Here is a 24,677-nt window from a genome sequence, read left to right on the forward strand (position 1 = left end):
TGTACTTTGTACCTTTTCTCCCAGTTTTCAGATTTAATAAACAAGTACACTTAGGCAAAAAAGGTAGCTTATGAACCACTTTAGACAATCTTTATTTGCAATTACTCTCATAACTTCATACTTTTTGTTACATGTGACTAATACGTTATTTCTATTGTCAAGAAGCATCTAGAATCACTATATTAACTACCGCCTGTTTTAAGTCTCGTGTAATTTAGAAGGGAGATATAGTTTATGATAAAAAGTATAGAATATGAATTCTAACAGCGAGGTTGTGTCTGGTAAAGATACAATCCTCTTTATCATAAAGTATACTTAATGTAGAATTATTATGTCGTCACAGGATATACTCATTTAGCCATGAGACCCAAAGAGTCCATGTTTATTTGCCGCCGGCTTCATTAACTTTAGTTCAGTTTCCATTATAGTTGTTACCATAAGTCCTAAATTTGTAACATAATGTATTTTTGTGTCGCAAAGCATTCTTGTAAATATATGCACCCTATTCCTTTCGGATGTAAAATTGATGGAAAATATCTAACAGTTGCTTTTCTGCGAAATGCAGTACGTTTGCACAGATATATCTTGAAAGAAATTTTATTGTGTTAAATTTCATCGGAAAACCACACCAACAAACGAAAGCTGTTTTGTTATTCACGTGTTTTATAATGGGTAGTGACCGTTTTGCTATTTATATGTTGTATAATGGGTAGTTGGTGTTTTGCTATTTATATGCTGTATAATGGGTAGTTGGTGCTTTGCTATTTATATGTTGCATACTAGCTAGTTAATGTTTTGCATTATATGTTGTATAACATGTACAAGCATACCTAACTTGGCTTATTTATTCTTATGTGTCTGCTTTAGTTGCATTAATTATACTATTTAATTCACGGACATAATTGTAAAGGCCATGTCCATTCATAACATTTGCCATTATATTTATCTTTAACATTCACCTTTGCTGGTGTCAAATCACTTGATCAATATCGACTGCAATCCTTCTTTTCATCGATATCAATACGCAAGTTACGGTAAGCATATATCTGAGTGGTGTCATCCAAATATCGAACATATGTTCTTGTTATAGAGCGTGCTTTGTTTGCAGTCTTTCACTCCCACCTGTGTTGTCAAGTTCCACAACAGGTCCATACATTCAGTATTAATATTTGTGACTGTTATTTTTAAATGGAATTTGCAGGGGTTTATTTTTCTCTCAAACATATCAGTGAAATATCCTGAGTGTTGAATTTTAATATCCAAAATAACTCGTAGCACACCAGTCAGGAAAGCATCATCCACTGGACAGTAAGGTAATCTCTCTGCCAAGTCCAACATATCAGATATTACGTCATAAGGCAAGATGTATGCTGTTCCGCTGACGTAAGGTGGGTATCGAGGGCTTGGAAGTTCGTCTTTCTTAACTGCATATTTACCTTTTCTCAGTACCTGTCCGCCCTTGCGATAGAGGTAACCGTGAATGGTTTTATTGTTGATATTCGAATCTGTCAACAGGTAATTGAACATTGAGGCTACATTAATAAATGTGTCATCGTCAGCTTTGATAACATAGTTGATACCTCCGCAGAATGTTTTAATCCATCTCAGACCGTACATCATTTTTCTTGTTAGATTGTATCTCGACTCCATGAAATCAATCTGTACAATGTCTTTGTACAGGGTACTTTCGTTTTGCACAAGATTGTCAGACACAATTTCATTTGCCATTCTTCCAAGCATGAACACCAATTTAGTAGATGTATTGAAAGTCGGGCTACTCCGACTAGCAACGCTACCCCACGTGCGTCTGATAACTTGTCTCTCTTCTGTGTCCTTCGGTAAGGAGAGTACAAACATCAGGAAAGACGGCTGAGATGAAGCATTGCAAATATTCCTACCGTCTATTACATACCTTGCTGCATAAGGTGTGATTACTTGGTCCCAAAACTGACCATATATCTTTGTGATTGATTCGATTCTCGATTTCATTAAAAGGTGCGTTGTGGGTGTAACATTCGGAAGGCGAGATGATGTTTGCACAAACGTTTCGTTAAACGCATGTTTTTTTAAGAATGTGAATGCAACACGACTGACAAATTCTGCACTGAGAAAGGTAATAAGCGCAGATGCAGCGACCAAACTCAAAACGATACACTTGGCGTTCTTCTTTCTCATTCTATTAGCTTTGAGCTCATATTCTGAAAAAAGAAAACTAGATTTATGTTTGTATGGCACATATCTCTGCGCTATTTTCCCCCACCCATTTCATCTGTGCCCCTTAGCGCTTATTCAATCAGTGCAATGATGTACCTAGACACCAATGTTGTTTTTAAATTAGATGCTCTCTTGTGAAGCTAATTGTATGCATGCATATATTTGTGTGAGTTGAGAATATCAATAATATCTAGAGACCCATGGTAGCTCAGCTGGTAATGCATCAGATTCGTAATCCAATGGTCGCGGGTTCGATATACACTCAGCTTGGCCTGAGTCGCTGCCTTGAGAAAAGCGCCTGGCTCTAATTTGTTTTGGCGTGATACAGCTAATAGTGTGCTAAAAGTGCCTTTAAGAGTCACAAACAAAAACAATAGGTTCGATGTTATAACCTAGGGGCTTAATCTTTGGGGTGTGGGATGAAGCGTGGATATTGTAAAGACAATCTCTTAGGCCGATCTTGGTTTCATGACATGATTAATCGTGTGATACCTTGTGATTATATACATTGTTTGTGGCATCTTTAATGTTCAGTAACTAATCTCTCAACGAAAAAGACTGAGGTAGGGATATGTGTTGTGTGCATATCTGAATAATCTATGCCAAATATGGGTGGGTCACAATAGCGTGCTAGTTATTGCCTACATGTATCACCTTTATACTCCTGTTAGCAATAACCCAAGTGTATATTGCATTCAATAATCCAAGTGTATATTGCATTCAATATCTTAACTTATGTATATTGCCACTTTGATTAATGATCACACAAGCCAGTTATCGGACATGTAGTACTAACAAATGGTTATTTTAAATTTGTTAAAACAACACATACCTACTTCTAGCCCCATAAAAGGGGATATATTTAAATGTTCAAACTCATTATATACATTGTAATAACATCAGTAATCATGGACTTACGTTCAACTTTGACATCCTGAACTTGTGCAACATTAGAAAAACAAGCACGTATCAATACACGGTTGGATGGGAATCATGTCAGCCATTTCTTTCAAGAATAATGATGAGTACAAACAATATGGAAATTTCCGTTCGTATGATCTCTAAAAACAATTTTTTTAATAATTTTGCTAATTATTTGACTTATTTAATTTTTTGGAACGCTTCTCTGTTTATACCAAGCTTGGGTTCTTTTCTCAAAGAATCGATATGACTATGCACAATTAGAAACAGTGTACCCAAAGAGTGTGTTTAAATATTTTGTAGACACTATTGGCCAAAGACCGTTCCAATGTGTTGCCCTTCATATCTTTTGTGGAATGACGCTGATGCATTAGGAAACGTACGTAGAGGCTCCTGGTCAAAGGACAGAAGGCAGTTAATTGGTTTAGACAATTTCAAAGTGGTATAGAAAAATTAAAAACTTATTGAACATGCTGTAGCAGTTTCGTTTCACTCCTCTGCTTCACAAACATCAAATACAAAAGCTAATGACTCAAGCATAACAATCAAACAAACAAAATCGTTAAAGAGTAGAGGAAACAATACCGCAAACAATGTTAATTATGTAAAATTAATGCTGAGTATGGCATTAGATGTATATCTTAAGTTAGTTCTGTAACCTTTTGCTGGGGGTTACAACGTTTTCTACACTATTTGGGCACAAAATAAAATAAACTAAACCTAAGTTTCTGTTGCAGAAATCTAACAAATCATCGATATTATCAAATTATTTTGACAGAGTATCGCTTAAAATTTCACAACCGTGTTGTTAGAAAGATGCCTTGTACACTAGCAAGGGGTATAGTTTCGCTGTAGTGCATTTTCAATGTTTTATGTTCTGCTCTTGTTTTTACCTTGAGCGCGTGTAACGAAATATTGTCACTAAAGAAACTTAACTAGCTCCATTTTTTTAAATTAGGGAATAGCATTTCGCATTCAGCTGTAATGCTTTATCAGGATTATATATATGTAAGGATTAATTGTACCTTTATCATTTTGATGAGATGGTTGTTTGGGCACAATGTGTCCTTCAAAAGTAGTAGTGTCAGAACTTCTTTTTCTCACGCTTTTTGGCATCTTTGTCTCTACAGAACGTTTAACTAATTCGTAAGTATCATTTGCATTTATAGATTCCAACGGCTAGTACAGCAATAGGTATTGTCTTTTCTGAATATTTGTATCATATCTAAATAGAGATGGTATCCCGTACTCTCTTGTGAATTCACAGGTGGTCTTGTTAGATACCCAAGTATTGGCACATATCAGTCCAGCTCATCTTTGTAATAACATGGACCTCTAATATGTGTGCAATGTTCGTATTTATTCGATTTTAATGTTCACGTTCATGTAAAAGCAGCTACCTAAATAGCCGTTACTAGAAACCACTATCCTCTACTATTTTTAGTGATAATTATATTAGGCGAGAATTTATTCAAATATTTGCTTCGTTCCACATTTGAGGTTTTGTTGTGAAATTGATTAGAAATAGTAGTTTTCTATTCAATTTCCTCCCTCGTCAAATGTATGATGTACCTGAAGCAACGGAATTCTTTCTTAAACAGCTTTTCCTTTTATACGCAATGCCTGTATACCACAAATTGTCATTTCCTATGAAAACTTAATTTTATTATTTAAACTCACAGCATTTCCTAAATTAAATAAAAATCACACTCAACTCTTCGGATATTATGAGTGATATATTTTACATACGCTATACATTCTTCTAATATTTGAATTTTTATAATAACATCTCCATAGACTGATTTCTACATACAGTTACTGTCATTTTGATCTGTTAGCGACAAAAGCAATATTCACTAAAATTAGTATATCAGTTTGTGTACTTTGATATGGTTACTATTTGTTTTCTATTTTTAACATAGAAGTTGTTACTTTTTGCTTTCATAAACAGTTACTCATGTCAAAATGTCAGTCACGAATCAACAGATACGAGGAATTTTGTAATGCATGCAGACGGGAGATATATTAACGATTCCACGAATTCTATTCAATAAAAGTTGTTACATCTTTGCCTGCAGCTGAAAAGAAACTGGAGAAAACATAACAGCTTCAGATAGGAATTATTTTTGATGAGTGAATGTTCGACCAAGAAATCGAACCAAACATTAAACCAAAAGTAACAATTTCGTCAATCTGTTTCCAAAATAGTTATTTTCCATAGATGTTGTATAAATGTTAGCAAATGACATGATGCAGAGCTTCATCAACATTCTAAATTATTACACACATGATAACCGGTACAAAGTGTCACACAGAATGGTGTGGTACAATATTTTAAAGTGGCCCCGAGTGGCGGGATGTTCTAAAGCGCTCCCCGTTACGGATCACGGACATCTCACCTGTCTGCGTGGGCTCGAGTCTCAGATTCGGCCAATGTTGGTAGTTGGGAAAACTTGCCAGTAGCTTTTCGAGGGTAGGTGGTCCTTTCCGGGGTTTTCCCGGGTTCTTTCTCCACCATTAACACAGGCCGCCATGTATAGCTATCGTGTGCTGAAAATTGAGTTAAACCGCCACAACAACAATTACAACAATATTTTGAGATTTAAGGCAGGACAAAAATTCAAGCAAACTTTAGAAGAATTCAAATAGAAATTTTAAAAGCGAATTGTGATATTAGGTTTTACAGATTTAACCAAGGCTATTTGATTAAGACTTGTGTCTTACCACATACAAATATGTATTTATAAATTTTAATCCTTTAGATTTCTTTCAAGTTTCCAGCGCGTTTGGCGGTTTTACCAACACTACCATGCCCTGCGTAGGCAGGTGTTAATTTTGTTTTACCATATCCTACCAGCCAAGTGCTAGCGCTTTTGTTGTTTCACCAAAGCACACAGATTTCCAAAACTAATGATTTCTTTTGTAAGTATTATTACTGAGTCGCCGTATCAGTTTAACAATACATAATATCAATAATTATAGATTAGTTCCTTTTCATTATTATTATTATTATTGTTATTATTATTATTATTATTATTATTATTATTTGCTTCCCTTGAGGAAATTGATCTTGCGTGAATTTAAAAAGAACGCGAAATGTAGCATTGTATCAATACATGGGATCAATATTCAATAGAGAACGAATTGAGTACCTTGCTAACAGTTTTACATAGCTCGAAAGCGACATAAAGCATTCTGGAAAAACGCACTGTGCACAATATATACATCAAGTGATAATCAATTTTAACAGTAATATAGGTGAATTCATTTCTAGGCATAGTTTTAAAAAAAATCAGATGGAAGACAAAACAGATTGAATATTGCGAGGAAGTTAAACAAATTTTCCAAACAAATAGCACACCATAATGTATGTAATTAATAGGTTCACGAGTTAACACAGAAAACCGGCGCCTATTCCAGGACAAACAAAAAAGCATGCAAGGCCCCAGTACATATCCAGAAACGATTTTACCAGGAAACTGAAACCTCAACTCCACCTACAAAAACATCATGGATTTTGTTTAAGCCATTGGTAAAAGAGGAAAAATATAATCCTTAGATACCAACATCTAAATTAACTGCATCAGTCCACCACGCCCTTTCGACTACCCGACCCACAACAAAACAAGTAGTTGGAGAGAGATCGTAGGACGTCGCTTTTTAGCAACGACAACAAACAAACCTCTCGCGAGGGTATATAAACCATTAACTACAACATTCCAGACATACAGTGGTGTTTTAATGTGGAGTATCTTATCTAATGATATTAAATCTTGCACAACCACTGCCGCTTTTTAAAAAAATTAAAACCTTCTTTATAATCCAAAGTATAATTTAATACTTGTCTTATAAACCTGTGGATTGTATTGCCTACAGTCCATGATAATACTCTTTTTATGAAGTTAATGTATTTTATTGTCTCCGGTCGGTGTTAATACTGATTTAATGTAGTTAATGTATTTTACTGCCTGCAGTCTGTGATAAAGTTCCTTTAATGTATTTGGTGTATTGTATTGCCTCCGGTCCATACTTATTCCTATTATGTAGTTAGTGTATTTTATTGCCTCCGGTCCTTGAAAATACTCATTTCATGAAGCTCGTTTATGTGATTGCTTCCAGTCTGCCATAATACTTATTTTATATAGTAAATGTATCTTATTGTCTCCAGTTCGTGACAATACTCATTTTATGTAGTTAATGTATTTTATTGTCTACAGTCTGTGACAATACTCATTTTATGTAGTTAATGTATTTTATTGTCTACAGTCTGTTAGTACTCATTTATATAGTTAATGTATTCTATTGTCTACAGTCTGTGACAATACTCATTTTATGTAGTTAATGTATTTTATTGTCTACAGTCTGTGATAGTACTCATGTATGTAGTTAATGTATTTTATTGTCTACAGTCTGTTAGTACTCATTTATATAGTTAATGTATTGTATTGCCTACAGTCTGTGATAGTACTAATTTATGTAGTTAATGTAATTTATTGTCTACAGTCTGTGATAGTACTCATTTATGTAGTTAATGTATGTTATTGCCTACAGTCTGTGTTAGTACTCATTTATGTAGTTAATGCATTGTATGGCCTACAGTCTGTGTTACTACTCATTGTCACGTTTGCTCATCCCAGTTCGTAAGTCGTGTATAAACTAAGGTATTAGTACAAGCCGTGGATGCTGTCTAAACATGCCGCAGGCAAGAGTTAATCTCTTACGCAAGGTTACCGTGACCAGAGAGAAGATCCGGCATCTTGAATCGGCACAGGCGTCAAATAGAGCAAATTCCCACATGTGTGTTATACAGATCAGAGGAACCCGCGAGGAACGGGGTATGTTCTAAATCCGTCCCCACGTGGACAGACAGCGAGAAGGATATTGTTCGCTAAGTCTGATTGGGTCGAATCAAAGAGACATCCAATCGGAATTGAGACGGAGGGTGTGATGACCATTTCGATCCGAATTATAACTTCTAACTAGCAAGCGAAAATTTAGTTCTCCTGGGAAGATTGCTGAGCAAATAGGATTCCTCCGAGAAAACCACTCGTGATTTGGCTGGAAAACTTAGAGAGGAGATTCTAAAGAAAGACAAATCTTCGTAAAGGAAAATTTTGGGCTACATAACTTCCGGTTCAGTTAAGACCCGAGTCTCTAAGAGGGAAGACGGAAGTGAAACTAGCTGAGCAGTCGGAGCCGACAAGTCTAGTCTGTAGAGAGAGTCGAGGAGGAGGAGGAAAACGAGTGGAAGAGGAAAAAGTGGAGGATGATGAATATAGAAGTCGTGGAGGAGAAGGATTTAGGAGGAAGTCGGGAGGAAGAAGAATTGGAGGAATAGGAGAGAAGAATACACAGATGAGTAGAATACAAGGATAGGTGGAAAGCTATCTCACACTATAAGTCAAATGATGCAATAGGCTTTTACAAGGTTGAGTGGAAGGGGATGACTTGGGAAATTTTAATCGTTTGGTTTTTGAATTGTTATTAAATTGTTTTTCGTTGAAATTAACTTTTTTGTATATTCAATCATTTAACCGTCATCATTGCTGACTAGGGGCTCTGAGCTTTACATCTATCTTTCACTAATTTAACTTTCAACCAAAATCGAGCCTGAGTGGGACTTCTATAATAATTTAAATAGTATATTGGGAGCACCCCACCCCAACCATAACACACCTACCACAGTGTCGGCATAACAACCCCGTCACGCCACACTCATTAATATATTCATTTATTTAGTGGATGTATTTTATTGCCAACAGTCTGTGATAGTACTCATTTATGTAATTGATGTATTTCAATGCTGTCCAACCTTTTTGACACCATGGGCCACTGAAGCCGAGGGCCGCTGCGGAAAACGTAAAAGCAACGACTATAAAAATTATTCACAATTGTTTTTCCTTATTAAAAATAATAATAATGTATGTATGCTTTGTAATAGTTCAACGCACAAACGTATAGCAATAAAAGTACAAGTACGTTTTTAGTGAGATATTTGACTTTGAATTGTACTTACTTGCAATTTTATCTATTTGCGGTTGATATTCAGTAACTTCTGCCCTCATTAGATTTTCTAAAAGTTTGTCAAAGAGTTTAGTTTTTTAAACTTGATATTGGTAATCGCAGAAAATCCAGCTTCAAAGACGCAGGTACTTCCAAACATTGCCAATCTTTTTACAACATTTCGATTGTGGAAATTCGTCAGAAGAAACATATGTCATCCCGAACTCAGCTGGCGGCGTATCTTTATGTTTGTCACGAAGAACCATATTATGTTGCATTCCAATTATTTCAAGCTGCACTGCACCTTGATCTCCTCCCAGTAACTGCATCTTTGTGGCTACGATAGAAATATCACATGTGAATGGATTTTCAACAAAACGCAGCAGTCGTGTCAGACTGCGAATGTCTTTGAAACGAGCAGGGAAATCCAATTTTAACTTTTCTAATGATATGTTGAACTGCTCACTTTTGACAAGATCTGGAAATTCTTGTGCTGTCTTGGAAAGTGCAGGAAAGTATGTAAAATTCGATTGATTCAACTCACTGATGAATAATGCCAGCTTTGTTTCAAAAACTAATTTCCTTCATCAGAGTTAGCAATATTTGATCTGCCCTTGCGATTTCAAATTTAATTTATTCAGGTGGTCTGTGATGTCAGTAAGAAATGCTTGTATAACAATGAACACTTACGTTTCCATATAACTTAACAATTCTTCCTTGGATTTCACCGTAAGGAAGATTTTGATTTCTTCAATTAGATCCCAGAATCTTGCCAGTACCTTCCCTTTGCTCAGCCAACGAACATCAGTATGAAGAACAAAATCACCATAATTGCTTTCATCCTCTTCTAACAATGTTTTAAACTGCCGGTGATTTAAAGGATTTGCTCGTATAAAGTTTACAATTGCAACAACAATATCCATTACATTTTGGAGCGCATCATCTTTCAGTTTTGAACAAAGGGCTTGCTGGTGAATGATACAATTATAAGCTTGGAAACCTGGAAAATCGTCATCTGCCATTAGCAAGTCGATCAGGCCTACTCTCCGACCCACCACTGATGAGGCACCACCCGTGGTAAATGATACGAGCTTTACCATATCAGTGCCATTTCTTAAAAAAAAAAACACTCCTTCAATGTCTGTTATATTAATTCTCACCTCTTGTAGTTTGCAATGGAACCAGTGCCAGCAGTTCTTCTTTAAATTTCTGTTCCATGACGAATCTAACCCAAATTATAAATTATTCTGAATCAGTGACATCACATGACACATCCATTGGTAGACAAAACCGGTTGCTTTCCTCAAATCTAAAAGCAACTGCTCAAATATATCACGCCATATAATTTCAACACGTCTTGCTACCGTCTGGTGAGACAGCGGAAGATGTGATATATGTTTCTTGATCTCATCTTTGTTCTTAAACTCAGCAAATAAAGACTGCACTTTCTTGGAAACATGGTTTAACTGTTTCACCATTTGAATATGGTCTCTGCTTTTAAACTAAAACCCAGCTTATCTTTACAGTAGCACAGTCATATGAGCTGAACAGTCGACGAAAAACACTTTGCTGGCCATTAAGATTCTTTTTTAGGGAAGCAACTTTATCTTCTCTTACCTTCGTACCAATTGGATAATGATTGTCGAAATCTTTATGCATGGACGTGTAGTGCCTCTGTAGATTGTTTTGTTTTTCAAAACAGAGATTGAATTCTGACATATCAGACACTCCGGCTTATCATTTGACAATATAAACACACAATCCAGCTCCCATGACTTATTAAACGTACGGTTCTCTTCGGTAACTTTCCGAATTTTTTGTTTTGCTCGAACTACTTGTCATTATTTCTATTTTCAGAAATAAATATATTTATGAATGGTTGTAGTTATCACTATTTGCAAAAAAAATGGCACGCAAGCGTGTTCTAGATATCAGTTTCCGGTTTTATTAATTTTGGCTGGATATGTTGTTTTTTTTTAATTACTCACAGCTCGAACTACTTGTCATTAGTTTATCTTTTAGAAATAAATATATTTATGATTGGTTGCAGTTATTACTATTTACAAGAAATGGCACGTTAGCGTGTTCTGGATATCAGTTTCCTGTTTTATTGATTTTGGCTGGATGTGTTTATTTTAATTACTCACGGCTCAAACTACTTGTCATTATTTTAGATTTTTAGAAATAAATATATTTATGAATGGTTGTAGTTATTACTGTTTACAAAAAAAAAAACACGCTAGCGTGTTCTAGATAGACTATGAAAGTATACTATTGACTTTGTTTTATATAAATGCACAAAATATCGAGCTCTGGCGGGCCATTTGAAATCAGTCCGCGGGCCGCAGGTTGGACATCACTGATGTATTTTATTGTATACAGGCTGTGTTAGTACTCATTTATGTAGTTCATTCATTGTATTATACATAATGTGGATACTGTAAATTTTGATGTATCTCGACCGTGCGAGAGAAACTGTTGGCTCAAAAGTCTCTCAATAAGTTAATAAGTTATATTATTATTAATATTAAAAACTGAATAAGAGTTAAAACGTCCGTAACTTGTAGCCCTGAAGTCATGACTTCAATTTGCCCTTTTGTTTTATATAAAAGAAATTCTACTTTTGGTTGAAATAACTTTATAAACAGATTGATAACACATTTCCTCTCCACATAAAAACTAAACCCAACATCAAGATAGTAACCTTTACAAGTGGATTGTCCGCGTAAAAAAATATTATCATTCCGGCTCATTAATACGCGATAAAATTTATCGAAAGATCTTCTATGATCTATTTTAATGAAACATAGGCAAAACTGAATACTGCTTGTATAGTAAATAAAATTTATTGGGTATCCGCTACATTGTCCAAAACGTATGTGCACTATTAGTAGGAGGCGTGCTATTACGGTATCGTTTAGAAAATTGTGTTGGGCTTTTTGTATAACGCCTGAATGTTTACAGCCTCATATCATGAACACAATTAGTTTAAAAAGCTGTTAAAATATTTCAAAGTACAACAACCACAGACACAACCAAGCTAGCAAGAACTCTCTCTCTATCTCTCTGTCACTCTCACTATATCTCTTTCTTTCTCTCTCCCTCCCTCTGTCTCTTTCTCTCCCTCCCTCTCTCTCCCTCCCTCCCTCTCTCTCTCTGTCTCTCTCTCCCTCCCTCTATCTCTCTCCCTCCCTCCCTCCCTCCCTCTCTCTCTCTGTCTCTCTCCCTCCCTCTCTCTCTCTCTCTCTCTCCCTCCCTCTCTCTCTCCCTCCCTCTCTCTCTCTCTGTGTGTCTCTCTCCCTCCTTCTCTCTCTCTCTCCCTCCCTCACTCTCTCTCTCACCCTCACTCTCTCTCTCCCTCTCTCTCTCTCTCTGCCTCTCTCTCCCTCTTTCTCTCTCTCTCTCTCTCCTATTATCTAAGTAGTATCTAGGGCCGAGGAAGACAAGTTGTGCGATCTCATCGCCGGTGGACGCGCTTGTGGCTCAGGAGTCCAAATTCTGATGCACACAGGTGGTTGCAGGTGGGGCATGGGATACCGGTGGTTAGGAGTGGCTGGGACGCATCAGCTCTGTGAAGTTTCTCACGAGCTGAAGAAAGACGCTGACACCGGTCAGCCTCGAAGATGGAACTAGCTTTTCTGGTCAGGGCTCGCCTGTGATTTCTGTCTGAGGAAGGGAGCTCGAGCTGGTGGGGTTGAAGTTCTGTCCATTTGATGAGCGTCTTGAGATTGTCTTTGTACCTCTTGCGAGGTCGGCATTGGTTTCGGTTGCTCAAAGGCTAGCTCGCCAAATAACAGTTGCTTTGGGATTCTGTTTTGGTCTATGCGGATGATATGGCAATTCCAATGATCGTGGCTTTGGATTAGTTTGGATTCAATGCTTGTTGTGTTGGCTCTATCAAAGACTTCCTGGTTGGGGATTCGGTCCTGCCACTTGATCCGCATTATGGATCTTAGTGAGCGCTGGTGGAATTGTTCCAACTGACTGATATGCCTTCGGTAGAAAGTCCACCTTTTACAGCCAAACAAGAGAAACGTGAGGATTTCTACATTGTACACCTTCATCTTTGTTGACAGGCGTATGTTCTTGTGCTGCAAGACCTTGGTTTGGGGTCGTCCATGTGCTTGAGTAGCTTTTGGGATCCTCGCAGTGATCTCTTTGTCCAGGGAGCCAGCACTGGATATTGTGCTGCCTAGTATTTGAAACTATCCACATTATTCAGCTGCGCGTCGCCAATGGTGATGCAGGGATGTGAAGGGACAGTATTTGGGGCGGGCTGGTAGAGGACGTATGTCTTTCCTAGGCTACTTGTGAGTCCAGATAGATTGGAGGCTTCAGTGAACCTGTCAGTGAGTTTCGTCTTGGGTCATGAGGGAACAGTCATCTGCAAAAAGTGTTTCAGTGATGAGTCTTTCTAGCGTCTTGGTTTTTTCAGCTAGGCGACGGAGATCAAACACTGATCCATCCAGGCGATATCTAATGTAGATGCCAAGGTCAAGGTCATGTATGACATGGAGCATTACCTGTGTGAAGAAGAGGATAAAGAGTACCGGAGCGAGTACACAGTCCTGTTTGATACCATTATATATGGGGAATTTCTCAGCGTGTTCACCATCGGAGCTAATCTCTCCAGTCATTTCATCGTGAAAGAGCCGGATGAAGGTGTTAAACATCTTATAACAACCAAGCATCTTGAGTACTACCCACAGTGCGTCTGTGTTGCCTGTATCGAATGCCTTCGTCAGGTCCATGAAGACGGCATACAGATTCATGTTCTGCTCAAGACACTTCTCTTGGACTTGTCTCATTGCAAAGATCATATCAACGGTGCTGAGCTCTGGGTGAAAACCATATTGAGACGGGGGGTGGGGGGGGGCTTATCGTCGGACACTACTGCAATACCTTGTTGAGAATGGTATGGAGAGCAAGGAGATGACTCTGTAGTTACTGCAGTCCGCACATGTGCCTTTATTCGCATAGAGGGTCACAGTTGATGCGTCGCAGAGGTTGTGGAATGTCTCCAGAGTCTGTTCACTGTGAGCCTTGTACACCTCAGCTGGGATAGCATCCTTTCCAGTTACCCTGCCACAGTTCATTTGTTTAATGTACTTCCTCAACTCCTCTATCGCTAGCGGAACATCCAGTCGGTCGCGCTTTGGCTGTTGCTGTATTTGGTATTTGGTCAGAAACATATTGGCTGACCGATGAGGGCATGTTTAGAATTTGGCTAAAGTGTTCTTTCCATCTGTCCTTAATACCAGCCTTGTCCTTTATTAGTGTAATGTCATCTGCAGAAAGCAAGGGGGCATAGCCAGATTTTGAAGGGCCGAAGATTAACTTGATGGCGCTGTAGAACTCGTTGGAGTTGTTAGTATCGGCATAGCGTAGCACTTCATCAGCTTTCCTTTCCCATCACTGGTCATGCACCTTGCGGATTTATCTCTAAGCCTCAGCTTGATAATATTTGAGAAGGTCTTTATGGTTTTAGAGTTTGGATCATTCTGCCAGCCCATGAATGCTTTGTTCTTTCTGGTAATCAGATCTTCAATGGCGCCGTTGTTGTCGTCGAAACAGTCTTGATGGGTTTGCTTCTTGGGCCTATAGTCGGCATATCTGTTTCTCTTATTATGTCCCTGAGCTTGTTCCATTTCTCGGAGGTATTTCCACGTATAGGTTCTGGACATTGAGCTGGGTGGAAGGCTGCTGAAGTTTGACAATGTTGAAGGATGTGCGCACAAGCTTATGATGCCATGGGTGGTGTGAAGCAATACACAACTTTATGATAGTTCGGACAAGTATGTGGCCTGTCCAACATTCCGCTCCTTGCATGGCCTTGGTGATGAGGACATCCTGGGCATCGCGCTGGCAAACTATTACAAAGTCGATTAAGTGCCATTGGCAAAATCTGGGGTACATCCAGGTGTTATTGTGTTTGATCGTCATTCTGAACATTTAGTTTGAGATGAGGACTACAAATTCTGGGTATTTGCTTAGTAAGAGCAGGCCGTTGTTGTTCATCTTGCCGACACCGTGCTTGCCAAACACACGTGTTCATCGACCATAATCGCAACCAACACTGGCGTTGAAGTCCCCCAGTAGTATGATCTTGTCTTCATCTGGAACTGAGCACAGTGCAGAGCTGAGGTCCGCATAAAACTGCTCGATGGTTTCCGCTGAGCTCAAGAGGGTAGAGGCGTAGGCGCTGATTATTGTTGAGCGGCGTTTGTGACTGACATGTAGTCGGAATTTTATTAGCCTCTCATTGATACCAATACGCAGGTCCTGAAGCTGCTTCAGAAGACTTGATTTGATAGCCAGGCCGACTCCGTGGATCCTGTGTTCGTTTTTGGCTTTTCCTTTCCAGAAGAAGGTGATCGCGTTTGCTAGCTCAGTCAGAGAACCCTCTTCTGCGAACCTGGTTTTACTCAAGACTGCAATGTCGATATTGTAGCTTGAAAGTTCCTTAGCAGATAGAGCTGTTCTCCTATAAGTTCTTGCTACGTTCTCTTTGTCCATGAGAGTTTGGATGTTCCATGATCCAATAAGAAGTTTTTCTTTGATAGTTTCAACCACATATATGGATGATCTTGCCAGCTGCGGTAAACTGGCTAGATTTTTAAGAGCAGGCTATTTTTGGTCATCTTTGGTGCATTGCCGTGCCCTGTACTCTCCACAAAGCGTTTGCAGATTCGCCTTCGTGGCCATTGGATCTCTTTCGCCCAGTATGTCGAAGTTGGCTTTGCATGCAAGGATAGGCAAGCTCCTAACTCACCCAGGGTTTGAGGTCTGTCGGCTACCCTCATCTTGGTTTAGCCGGCCAGTCGAAGCAGTTGCCCGTGGTGTGGCTGCTGCGCATGCTACAACTGCTTGGAGCCACAGGTAAGAGTTGATCTCTTGGTAATGACCAAAGCTGGACGCGCTACTCCAGAGGGAGTACGATGTGCACCCCAACCAGAGGTACTAACCCTGCCAGAGAATCCCGAACACCACCATATATATTTCTTATTAACTTGTACGACAATGTTATTTAGTCTTCTCTCTCTCTTTCTCTCTCTCTCTTTCTCAAAAATAAAATAATACGTATATATATATATATATATATATATATATATATATATATATATATATATATATATATATATAATGATCTCACTGCGCATATATTTATAAAGAGAGAAAGAAAGAAAGAGAAGAACAAATCACATTAAATCACATTGTCGTACATGTGAGAGGATGTTTAATTCGTACACTCCAATGTTGACCTAGTAATTCATTCTCATATTCGTACGATTCTCCCAAAAATATCCTTCACAACGCAACAACCCTCACGTTTTTGCTCGTACGTATTTCATCTTAAGTTAATGAACAAGTGAGATCATTCTCTCAAAATGGAGCGTTTGAAAAGGAAGTGAAGGTTGATTAAAGTTTTTTCTTGTAATAACATTTGGTGCCCGAAAAGGAAACTGACATTAAGGGAAATTAGATGACCATGCGGATTGCATCAAACAAGAGTACATATCTCAAAATGGTTATAAACATAATAAGATTAGATTTCTTGTTACATATTGTCATGCAATATTTAAACAACATACAGCTAATGCTGTAACAGACCTTTTGTTTTAAAACTTTGTCGACATAATGATATTTTTCAGCACATGTTAGAATAAACATGTTAGTCACTGTAGTTGGTGGAGGAAAACGCCAGAAAAACCCCTCGAAGAACAAGAGACTCACGGGAAGCTACTGGCAAGCTTTATCACATACCCACATAGGCCAAACCCGAGACTCGAACCCAGGCGGACAGAGTTGAAATGGCAGTGATAGGTAAAATCGAGCTCTTTACACCACTCGACTGCCAAAGTTCCTTATAGTTGTGTTGATGTATATATCTGGGCTTTCAAGGCTGAAGTAACATGTGTTAAAATTATCATGCTACATATCTGAACATATGGAGTAAAATACCATTGGTCATATATACAGTTTGTTATAATAAATCTTTTCAGTATGAACGTAGAAGTGTGTGTGTGTGTGTGTGTGTGTGTGTGCGTGTGTGCGTGCGTGTATGTGTGTGTGAATACAAATGTGTCTGTGATTAAAATATTTTTTATAATAAAATTCACAAAATTGCTAAAACCAAAACTTACCTAAGAATACAATCTATTTCAGAACAGTTCGTGCCTTGTCTCCGATGGGAATATTTTCAGCTTCGTAGAAAACAAAAACAACAAAACAGAAACATAGTTTTCTTTATAGTCATTGTTTTGTTTTGTTTTGTTTGTTTTTTTTTTTTAAACTGGACTTAGCAGGTCTTCATCATCATCCACCAGACAAAATGCGTGGCAAATAAAGGCTTTAGTTGTGACTTTCATCTGGGATTTCACCGCCAAATAGTATGACTTAGGGTGTAAGCTGCCGGTGACACTTAATATCAATATCCATCCAACAATGAAAGGAATATAACCAGTCACTAACATATCATGCTTGCATTGTTATAACTATTCTTCTTGACCGAAATGGTTTGATGTTCCGTCAGGACACAAATGTCTAATCACCTCTTCGTTTACAGTTATGGCGAGTAATGTCGTAAGTTGTCTTACAAGTCTCGATATGAAATATGCAAAGTCGAAAACAACCACAGCTGAATGATTTCTTGTTGTGTTACCGACTGACGAAGCGCGTAAAGCAATGAAATCGTCTCACAAGTTTTAGCACTTCACCGTAGCAAAGGACTAACCTTTGTTCCACGATATATATATATATATATATATATATATATATATATATATATATATATATATAAGGATTATTTTCAGTTATTGACCCTTATTTGTAAGGGAACAAATTATTTGTATTTTTCAAAGTTGAAAGTACCCCCGGCTAATATGTAATGATAGATCAGTGAAGCTGAATGGCAATCAAGCATATTGCAATCAAGTAGAAACACAGTAATTTCTGACAAGCAGATAATATTGTGATTTTTATTTTTTTTATTTTTTTACGATGACCCCCAGGAGGCACATCTAGATACCATAAGAATCTTCTAGTAAAAAAACCCCATTCAAGATGAGTTATTGTTTTTCTAGTGTTTAACGCCATTTTTCAGCACAAGAGGAAGAACGCTGGAAAACCCAGGGAAGAACCACCGACCCAAGAGAAGCTACTTGCAGGCTTTCCCGCGTATCCACGCTAGCCGAGCCTTGGACTCGAACCCACGCAGACAGAGGTGAGATGGCAGTGATCCGGAACGGTGAGCGCTTTAGACCACTCGGCCACTCGGGGCCCCTTCAAGATGAGTAAATAGTACCGGTGTGATTTCTAGTATGGCCGAAATCGTCAAAACATTGGTATTGCTACTGATGAGTGAAAAGTGATATCAAAGTGTGGTTTTCACCATAATACTTTTTATGGTATTATGTAGGTCCAGCATGAGAATTATGCCGATCTGAAATTCAATATGCCTGCCTTAGTTGCTGTCTTAAAAATCTTGTCATCGCTACTCCTCCAGAAATGATGTTCATATTAACACACTACAAGGCTTCTTAGGACATCCATATGCATTTGGAACCAATTTTATATCAAATATGTCTGACACGACGGCCACCTTGAGAGTCACTTTTTTATACTCCTTCAGAGTGAATGGTTATATTAGCATCCGGTTTTCGGGAAAAGCTTTCAATGACATCTACTTTGTCCTAAATGAAAATGGTGCCGATTTTACATCCAATATGGCCGGCTCTGAGGCTAATTGGGAACTCTTATTGTTCGAAAATATCAGAGATGGTTCCAAAGCTCATCGGTTAAAAGGAAGAAATGGTCTTATCTTCAGTTTCTGGGAATTCTCTTCGGACAATAGCGCATCGGTCCTCATGAGAGACTGTTACTGTGAAATAAAACATCACTCTTGCAGTTGTGCGTCATATAATACATCCTGCATAAATGTACCGACTATGTTACACAACACAGCAGCCACAATGTATAAAATAAACAAAACCGCAGTGAATAACGAACTTTGGAAATGGCATTCACGAGAATGTCGAATTGGAGTGGCAACGCATGTAATATCTGTACGACATAGAACATATGTTGGTTATTTCGGTTAAAATTAATAAACATGGGTTTTTAAGAAGAAAAAAAATTAACATCTTTATACAGAGTTTAGGAGTCTCTTCCAGCCTACGACAAATATCTTCTAATTCTTGCATTGTGTCGCTGGGCCTTGGAAGTATAGCTTTCGTATCCTTGACTACTGAGCCTTGGTCTTTTGATAAGATTTTCCTACTCCAATTAAATATCCATAACATTTTCCAGTTTTATTGAGCTAACCATCAAAATATGAATATAGCAGTCGTTATCTGCAAACGCTTGCCCTCCAACATTTCATAAAAGTCATAATTTACATGCATGTCGTTCGATGTGTATTGTCTTCACGATCTGGATACATACCGAATTGTAATTTAATCATGTATACTACATTTTTGTAATTGATACGCCCTAATCCTAGATACTGAGGTAAGTTATTGAGTATGAGTAATATCGTTGTATTTACAATAATACATGTAAAATGCACCTTTGTGGGTTTTTTCTATATTTAAAAACAAAAACGATCAACTGAGCTTTAAGCGCAAGATCTTGTCGCATAATAATGGAAAATCTGACGCGTCCAAAATTAAGTACTGATGCAAGTAGATATGAGAACCTGTAAATAATATAAACAATCATTTTATTTCTCTGCAAAGTTTAGCTTCCTACAATTTCTTAACGGGTCCTTTTCAAGTTCGTCGCTCCCACTATTATCACTTGACAGCCTCGGCTTTAAAAAAGAAAAGAAATTCCAAAAGAAACCTTTGCTTTTTTGACAGATATTAGAAAAATAATTATGGTATGTTAAATCAGTCATTTTTTATAAACATAGTCAGAACTGAAAAAGTAAATTACAAGTCGATCTCTTTTAATATTTTGACTTTATGATTGTGTATTAATATTTGTAATCAACACAACTCAATTATCTTTAAGTGTGCGTTTTCTTTTATTCCACATATACATGTCAAGATGTATGCATGTGTATAAAACAAATTCTTTTATATTCCTTTTGAATTCTCTTTTTTATACTTTATTGTATTTCATTTTGTTTATAAATTTATATCTTAATTATGTGATCCAAACTCATGTGCATGTCAAAACTCTTTCAGTCATGGCATTTTCCCACTCCACCACCTCGCCGATTCGCATAAATGCCATTTTTCGGCTTAACTGTATAGTTTATTCATATGTATACTCATATCTATATGATTCAAATAAGATTTACATAAATACACATATAACTTATATAGTATTCGATGTATAGAACACTTTGAGAGGTACCTTTTTTCTTTGCTACTGACGCCACCTCGCCAACGGTGCATTCACATACTAGAGAGTTATTAAACTTTAGTCACAACAAGTTCGTGTCTTTTTTTAAAATTAGAATGATTATATTATCCTAGGTAATGCATGTTGCATGTACACTAAAATATTACTACTGGTGCCTTCTTCTTAAACAACTGATTCACTGGAACTCAGCGGTCCACACCACACTCCTTTTACACAGACGTCTTACACACTCACAATGTGCATAATGTATATTTGTATTCATATTTACGCACTGAAAAGTTACGGTTAAATTATGTCGAGCATTACAGGTATGAGCTTTTATTTAAGTCACAAATTTTAAACATTTAACATATACCTAACGTTTTACTTGCACTAATAAAATATAAAAAAAAAACACATTGGCCAATCACCATGTGGATACCTAAAACAAATTGATGTAGCTGTTGTTGTTACAGTTCTGTTTTTCAATGGCATAATCAGCGTTTCATATCCTAGAATGAATGAAATAACAAATAAAAGAAATTAAGCTGGGTAATAAACGTACAGTTACCATCATTTATCTGATATGTGATGTTATCAGTGAGTAAGTTACTGATATTTTGCTTCTTTGATTAAACAAAATATTCTCATCTATACATGTATAACTAGTTTTCACCTTGTCATTTGTACATTCAGTGACAGACTAGAGAGCTACTAATCCACTTGTATACATTTTATACAAAAGAAGAAAAAAAAAAACAGCACTCTAATAATGAAAAATAAAATTCTGTGTAAAACATGCGCATGTAAGATAACTAATAGCTTTATTCAAACACACAGGTGCGTGAACACGTGCAATGACATGTGTGTGCCATCACAAGCAAAGACAGCTTTAGTTTATTGCTCGTCCAATGTACTTACCGCAAGTTTTAAGTATGCAGAGGCTCGCTCTAGGAGGCAGGGTAGGTAACCACATTTTCAAATTTGTCAATAAGGTAAATGAAGGACACTTTGACCTATATTTTAGCTTTGTTGTTGCTGTGGGTTTTAACGCCATTTTTCAGCACACGATAGGCCATACATGGCTGCCAGTATTATTAGTGGAGGAAGAATCCGGGAAAACCCCGGAAAGAACCACCGACCCACGAGAAGCTACTGACATACCCACATTGGCCGAATCCGAGACTCGAAGCCACGCAGACAGAGGTGAGATATTAGTTATCCATAACGGACAGCGCTTTAGACCATTCGGCCACTCGGGGCCCCTATTTCAGCTTTTATTGGTTTAGTTGCTGTGTCTATCTTATAACCGCACCAGGGTCGTATAGAGCGATCACGGACCCTGGGGTAAGAAACACCCGGGCTTCTCCTAGATCTTGTTCAAACAATTTTTTTCTTTTAGAAAATTAAAAAGTGTTGTTCGAACTGGGCCCCTTTACATGCCCAGGCCCCAGATATATATCCTCGATTCCTCCGCCCCCGCCCGTCGGCCCTGGATTGCATGGGTTGGGGCATACTATATGCAAACTTTCCTATATAGATTCATGCAACATGTTTAGGAGAAGCATCTTCATAAAAATAATTCGCCATTACTACAGAATGGGATCTCTTTGACGTACATTTCGTGTTCTGTGACTTTGTTGAGATTTTGTATTTAAACGTTAGTTCATATGTACTCTTCGTGTTATAATTATGAAGCTTGATAACTGGATGCATCTCTGTTACTACTACATCTTACAACTAAATATCAATGTGACCTATATTTTATGCTGTCCTAAAATAATTAATTCTGTATGTTTGGTTCATGATGACATAGCTTTCCACGTGCTATATACATACTCACCTTCACATCAATACCTTTACTACACTTCCATTGAATGTATTATTAAATACGTTTATTCAATTTTTCAACATTCCATACTTATAACTAGGTTTTTATACTGTAATAGAGGGGCCCCGGGTGGCCGAGTGGTCTGAAGCGTTCGCCTTGAACCATCATTGCCATCTCACCTGTGTCCACGTAGATTCAGTACTCATACTAGGCCAGTGTCGGAATGTTAAAAGCTACCAGTAGCTTCCCGTGGATCTGTCGTATTTACAGGGGGCTTTCCCGGTTTTTGGTCCACCAATTGGTACTGACCGCCATGTAAAGCCCATCTTGTGCTAAGAAGTGGCGTTAAAACCAAAACGACAACAACTGTAATGGATTACTGTCTGTGGGGAAATGTGTATTGTAGGTGTGACTGCGTAGATATTATACGAATTGTCTGTATACATTTCAGATGCAGTGGCTATTCAAGGTAAATACGGATGCCATGAACTGTGCTTGTGAATGTTATCATACTGAGTGTCGCTCCAGAAGCACTGACAGCTTCTGATTTCCGCCCTTTTAAATTTGTCTCATACCAACAAAAAAGATTGTATTTGAAACTGATTTTTTCACGATGATCTGAAGAAGAAAGACAGAAACAATATCCTTTGTGTTTTATTAACTCATTATGGTTCCTCTGTTCTGATACCACAGACATGAATGATCTTTATCGGTTTGCCTCATTTAGACACTGTCACAATGGCCATAATTTTCTTGGTTAAAGTTACTTTGATATTAACCTATTTTCAGAATGGCAGCTAGAGACTACATAAAGCATCGTAAAGACGATCGGTATCGATAATCGTATTCTGGTTGTCACATAGTTCTGATAAAGTAACAAATAAAAAGAAAAATCATTACCTTTTGAAGTTGCCACTATCTCATTATTATATTGCATGGGGAGTAATTCGTCCTTTTATTCACCTCTTCACCAAAGTAACGTCTGGTTGCGGTCATGATTTTGAGATCCTTTGAAATCATTGTAAATGTATGTGGGAAAAGTAAGAAATGTTATTTATATTCATATTAACATATTTATAAGCATTTCAACGAATTCGTCAACCATTCATAATAATAGTAATCTCTCTCTCTCTCTCTCTCTCTTAGTCCACGGTATTTATTGTAGAAGTACAATGCCATGACCATGTTCTAAAAGTTTTCCCCTAAAACTTGCTGGGACTATTTATACTGAAGCTAATTTCTAGAAGATGACATTTATTATTATTATCATTATTAGTATTATTATTAGTATTAGTATTAGTATTATTGCGATAAGTCGAATACAATATGTCAGTCATAGGTCAGCTTAATGAGACGCTATCTCTTTTTGTATTGGCTGATGGAGATGTAATCAATCAAAATTTTCATTCAAATAGAAAGTGATACAAATATAGGCGCGTCTTATTTCGAGATAAGAGATATGTTGATATAAATGACTTATAATGATGCCGGAGAAAATGAAAATGTCAATTAATGGCATTTACACCAAACTTGTGCTAGAAATTAATAAAAGAACAAGTGCGCGTCACGTCATGACGTGACTTTTTGAACCTGTGACCTTTTTTCGTCATATTCTCCCTTGCCCATATGTGCGGGAACCCATGGAAGGTAGGGATATAGCACATACAGTAAAATTATCTCAAAGTTTCAGTGGAATACGTCAGATGATGTTTATTACATGTAATAAACTTGTTCACAACACCTGTATATTTCAGACGATGGTTCCACACAGACAATACAGTAATATTTAGCTAATCAGTGTATAGACGTCATTGTTAACAAGACTTTTAGTCTCACATGGCTGTAACTTTTGATAACCAATTTTAATCGAAACGTCCTCATGACAACACCATAGGTCAATGAACAGCTGGAGAAAAACATTATGGAATTTTATGTTAACACAGTCAAATATTCATAGCCACATAACCGTGAAGCCAGACCGGCCAAGCGTGTACCACGTAGTGTATTCTCGAATCCACTTAACAATTACAAAGCATAATATAATTTTAATAAATAGTTGTTTATGTCATATACTAGAGAGAAGGAATATATATTGATGTGTTGCCACTTGCTCTGAGTGTTATATTATACGAATGAAATGCCTTTCACGATATCTTCACATGATGAAGGCCATTGCATACAGACGGTTAGTCATGGCAAATACATAATGAATATTATAATAGACATCTAACTGAATCCTATTACATAATATAGAAATCTAGAAAAGAATAAGTGAAATACACATGCATCATTATAGATCTATGGATTGTTTTTGATTGTTTTTTATATACAAAGAAGTAATTACAAAATCGAAATTTTC

At 37.4% G+C, this 24,677-nt stretch overlaps 2 protein-coding genes across 4 annotated transcripts in view; one reads left to right on the forward strand and one right to left on the reverse strand.

The window, feature by feature from the left end:
• LOC149791528 (beta-1,3-galactosyltransferase 5-like) overlaps positions 1-23,178 on the forward strand; it is a 258,369-nt gene extending 235,191 nt beyond the window's left edge. Inside the window, exons 2-3 of one of the 2 annotated variants that reach the window (XR_016423369.1) lie at positions 18,242-21,449; positions 22,770-23,178. Coding sequence is in view for 1 of the 2 variants with exons in the window: in XM_089970059.1 (XP_089826185.1) it covers positions 18,242-18,385; positions 22,770-22,819 (194 nt within the window). In the remaining variant the exon portion in view is untranslated. The remainder of the gene's footprint in view (positions 1-18,241; positions 21,450-22,769) is intronic. The other variant, XM_089970059.1, reaches the window with a different exon arrangement.
• On the reverse strand, positions 76-17,742 carry LOC149791532 (beta-1,3-galactosyltransferase 1-like). Of its 2 annotated transcripts, none has more exons than XM_089970055.1 (2): positions 17,283-17,742; positions 76-2,198 (listed from the first exon to the last, which is right to left on the reverse strand). In XM_089970055.1, the coding sequence occupies exon 2, from the start codon at positions 2,173-2,175 to the stop codon at positions 1,057-1,059; it is 1,119 nt and encodes a 372-aa protein (XP_089826181.1). In that variant the 5' UTR covers positions 2,176-2,198; positions 17,283-17,742; the 3' UTR covers positions 76-1,056. The 2 variants fall into 2 exon arrangements, with proteins under 2 accessions (XP_089826181.1, XP_089826182.1); XM_089970056.1 differs by lacking the exon at positions 17,283-17,742 and adding an exon at positions 5,535-5,692.
• Positions 23,179-24,677: the final 1,499 nt, after the last annotated feature.

Source organism: Sinohyriopsis cumingii, chromosome 9 (assembly GCF_028554795.1).
Source record: "Sinohyriopsis cumingii isolate HCF-2022 chromosome 9, ASM2855479v2, whole genome shotgun sequence".
Lineage (NCBI taxonomy): Eukaryota > Metazoa > Mollusca > Bivalvia > Unionida > Unionidae > Sinohyriopsis > Sinohyriopsis cumingii.

What these genes read in the sequence shown, in the direction of transcription:
- LOC149791532 (XM_089970055.1), bottom strand. Translation starts at nt 2,175, where the DNA reads ATGAGAAAGAAGAACGCCAAGTGTATCGTTTTGAGTTTGGTCGCTGCA.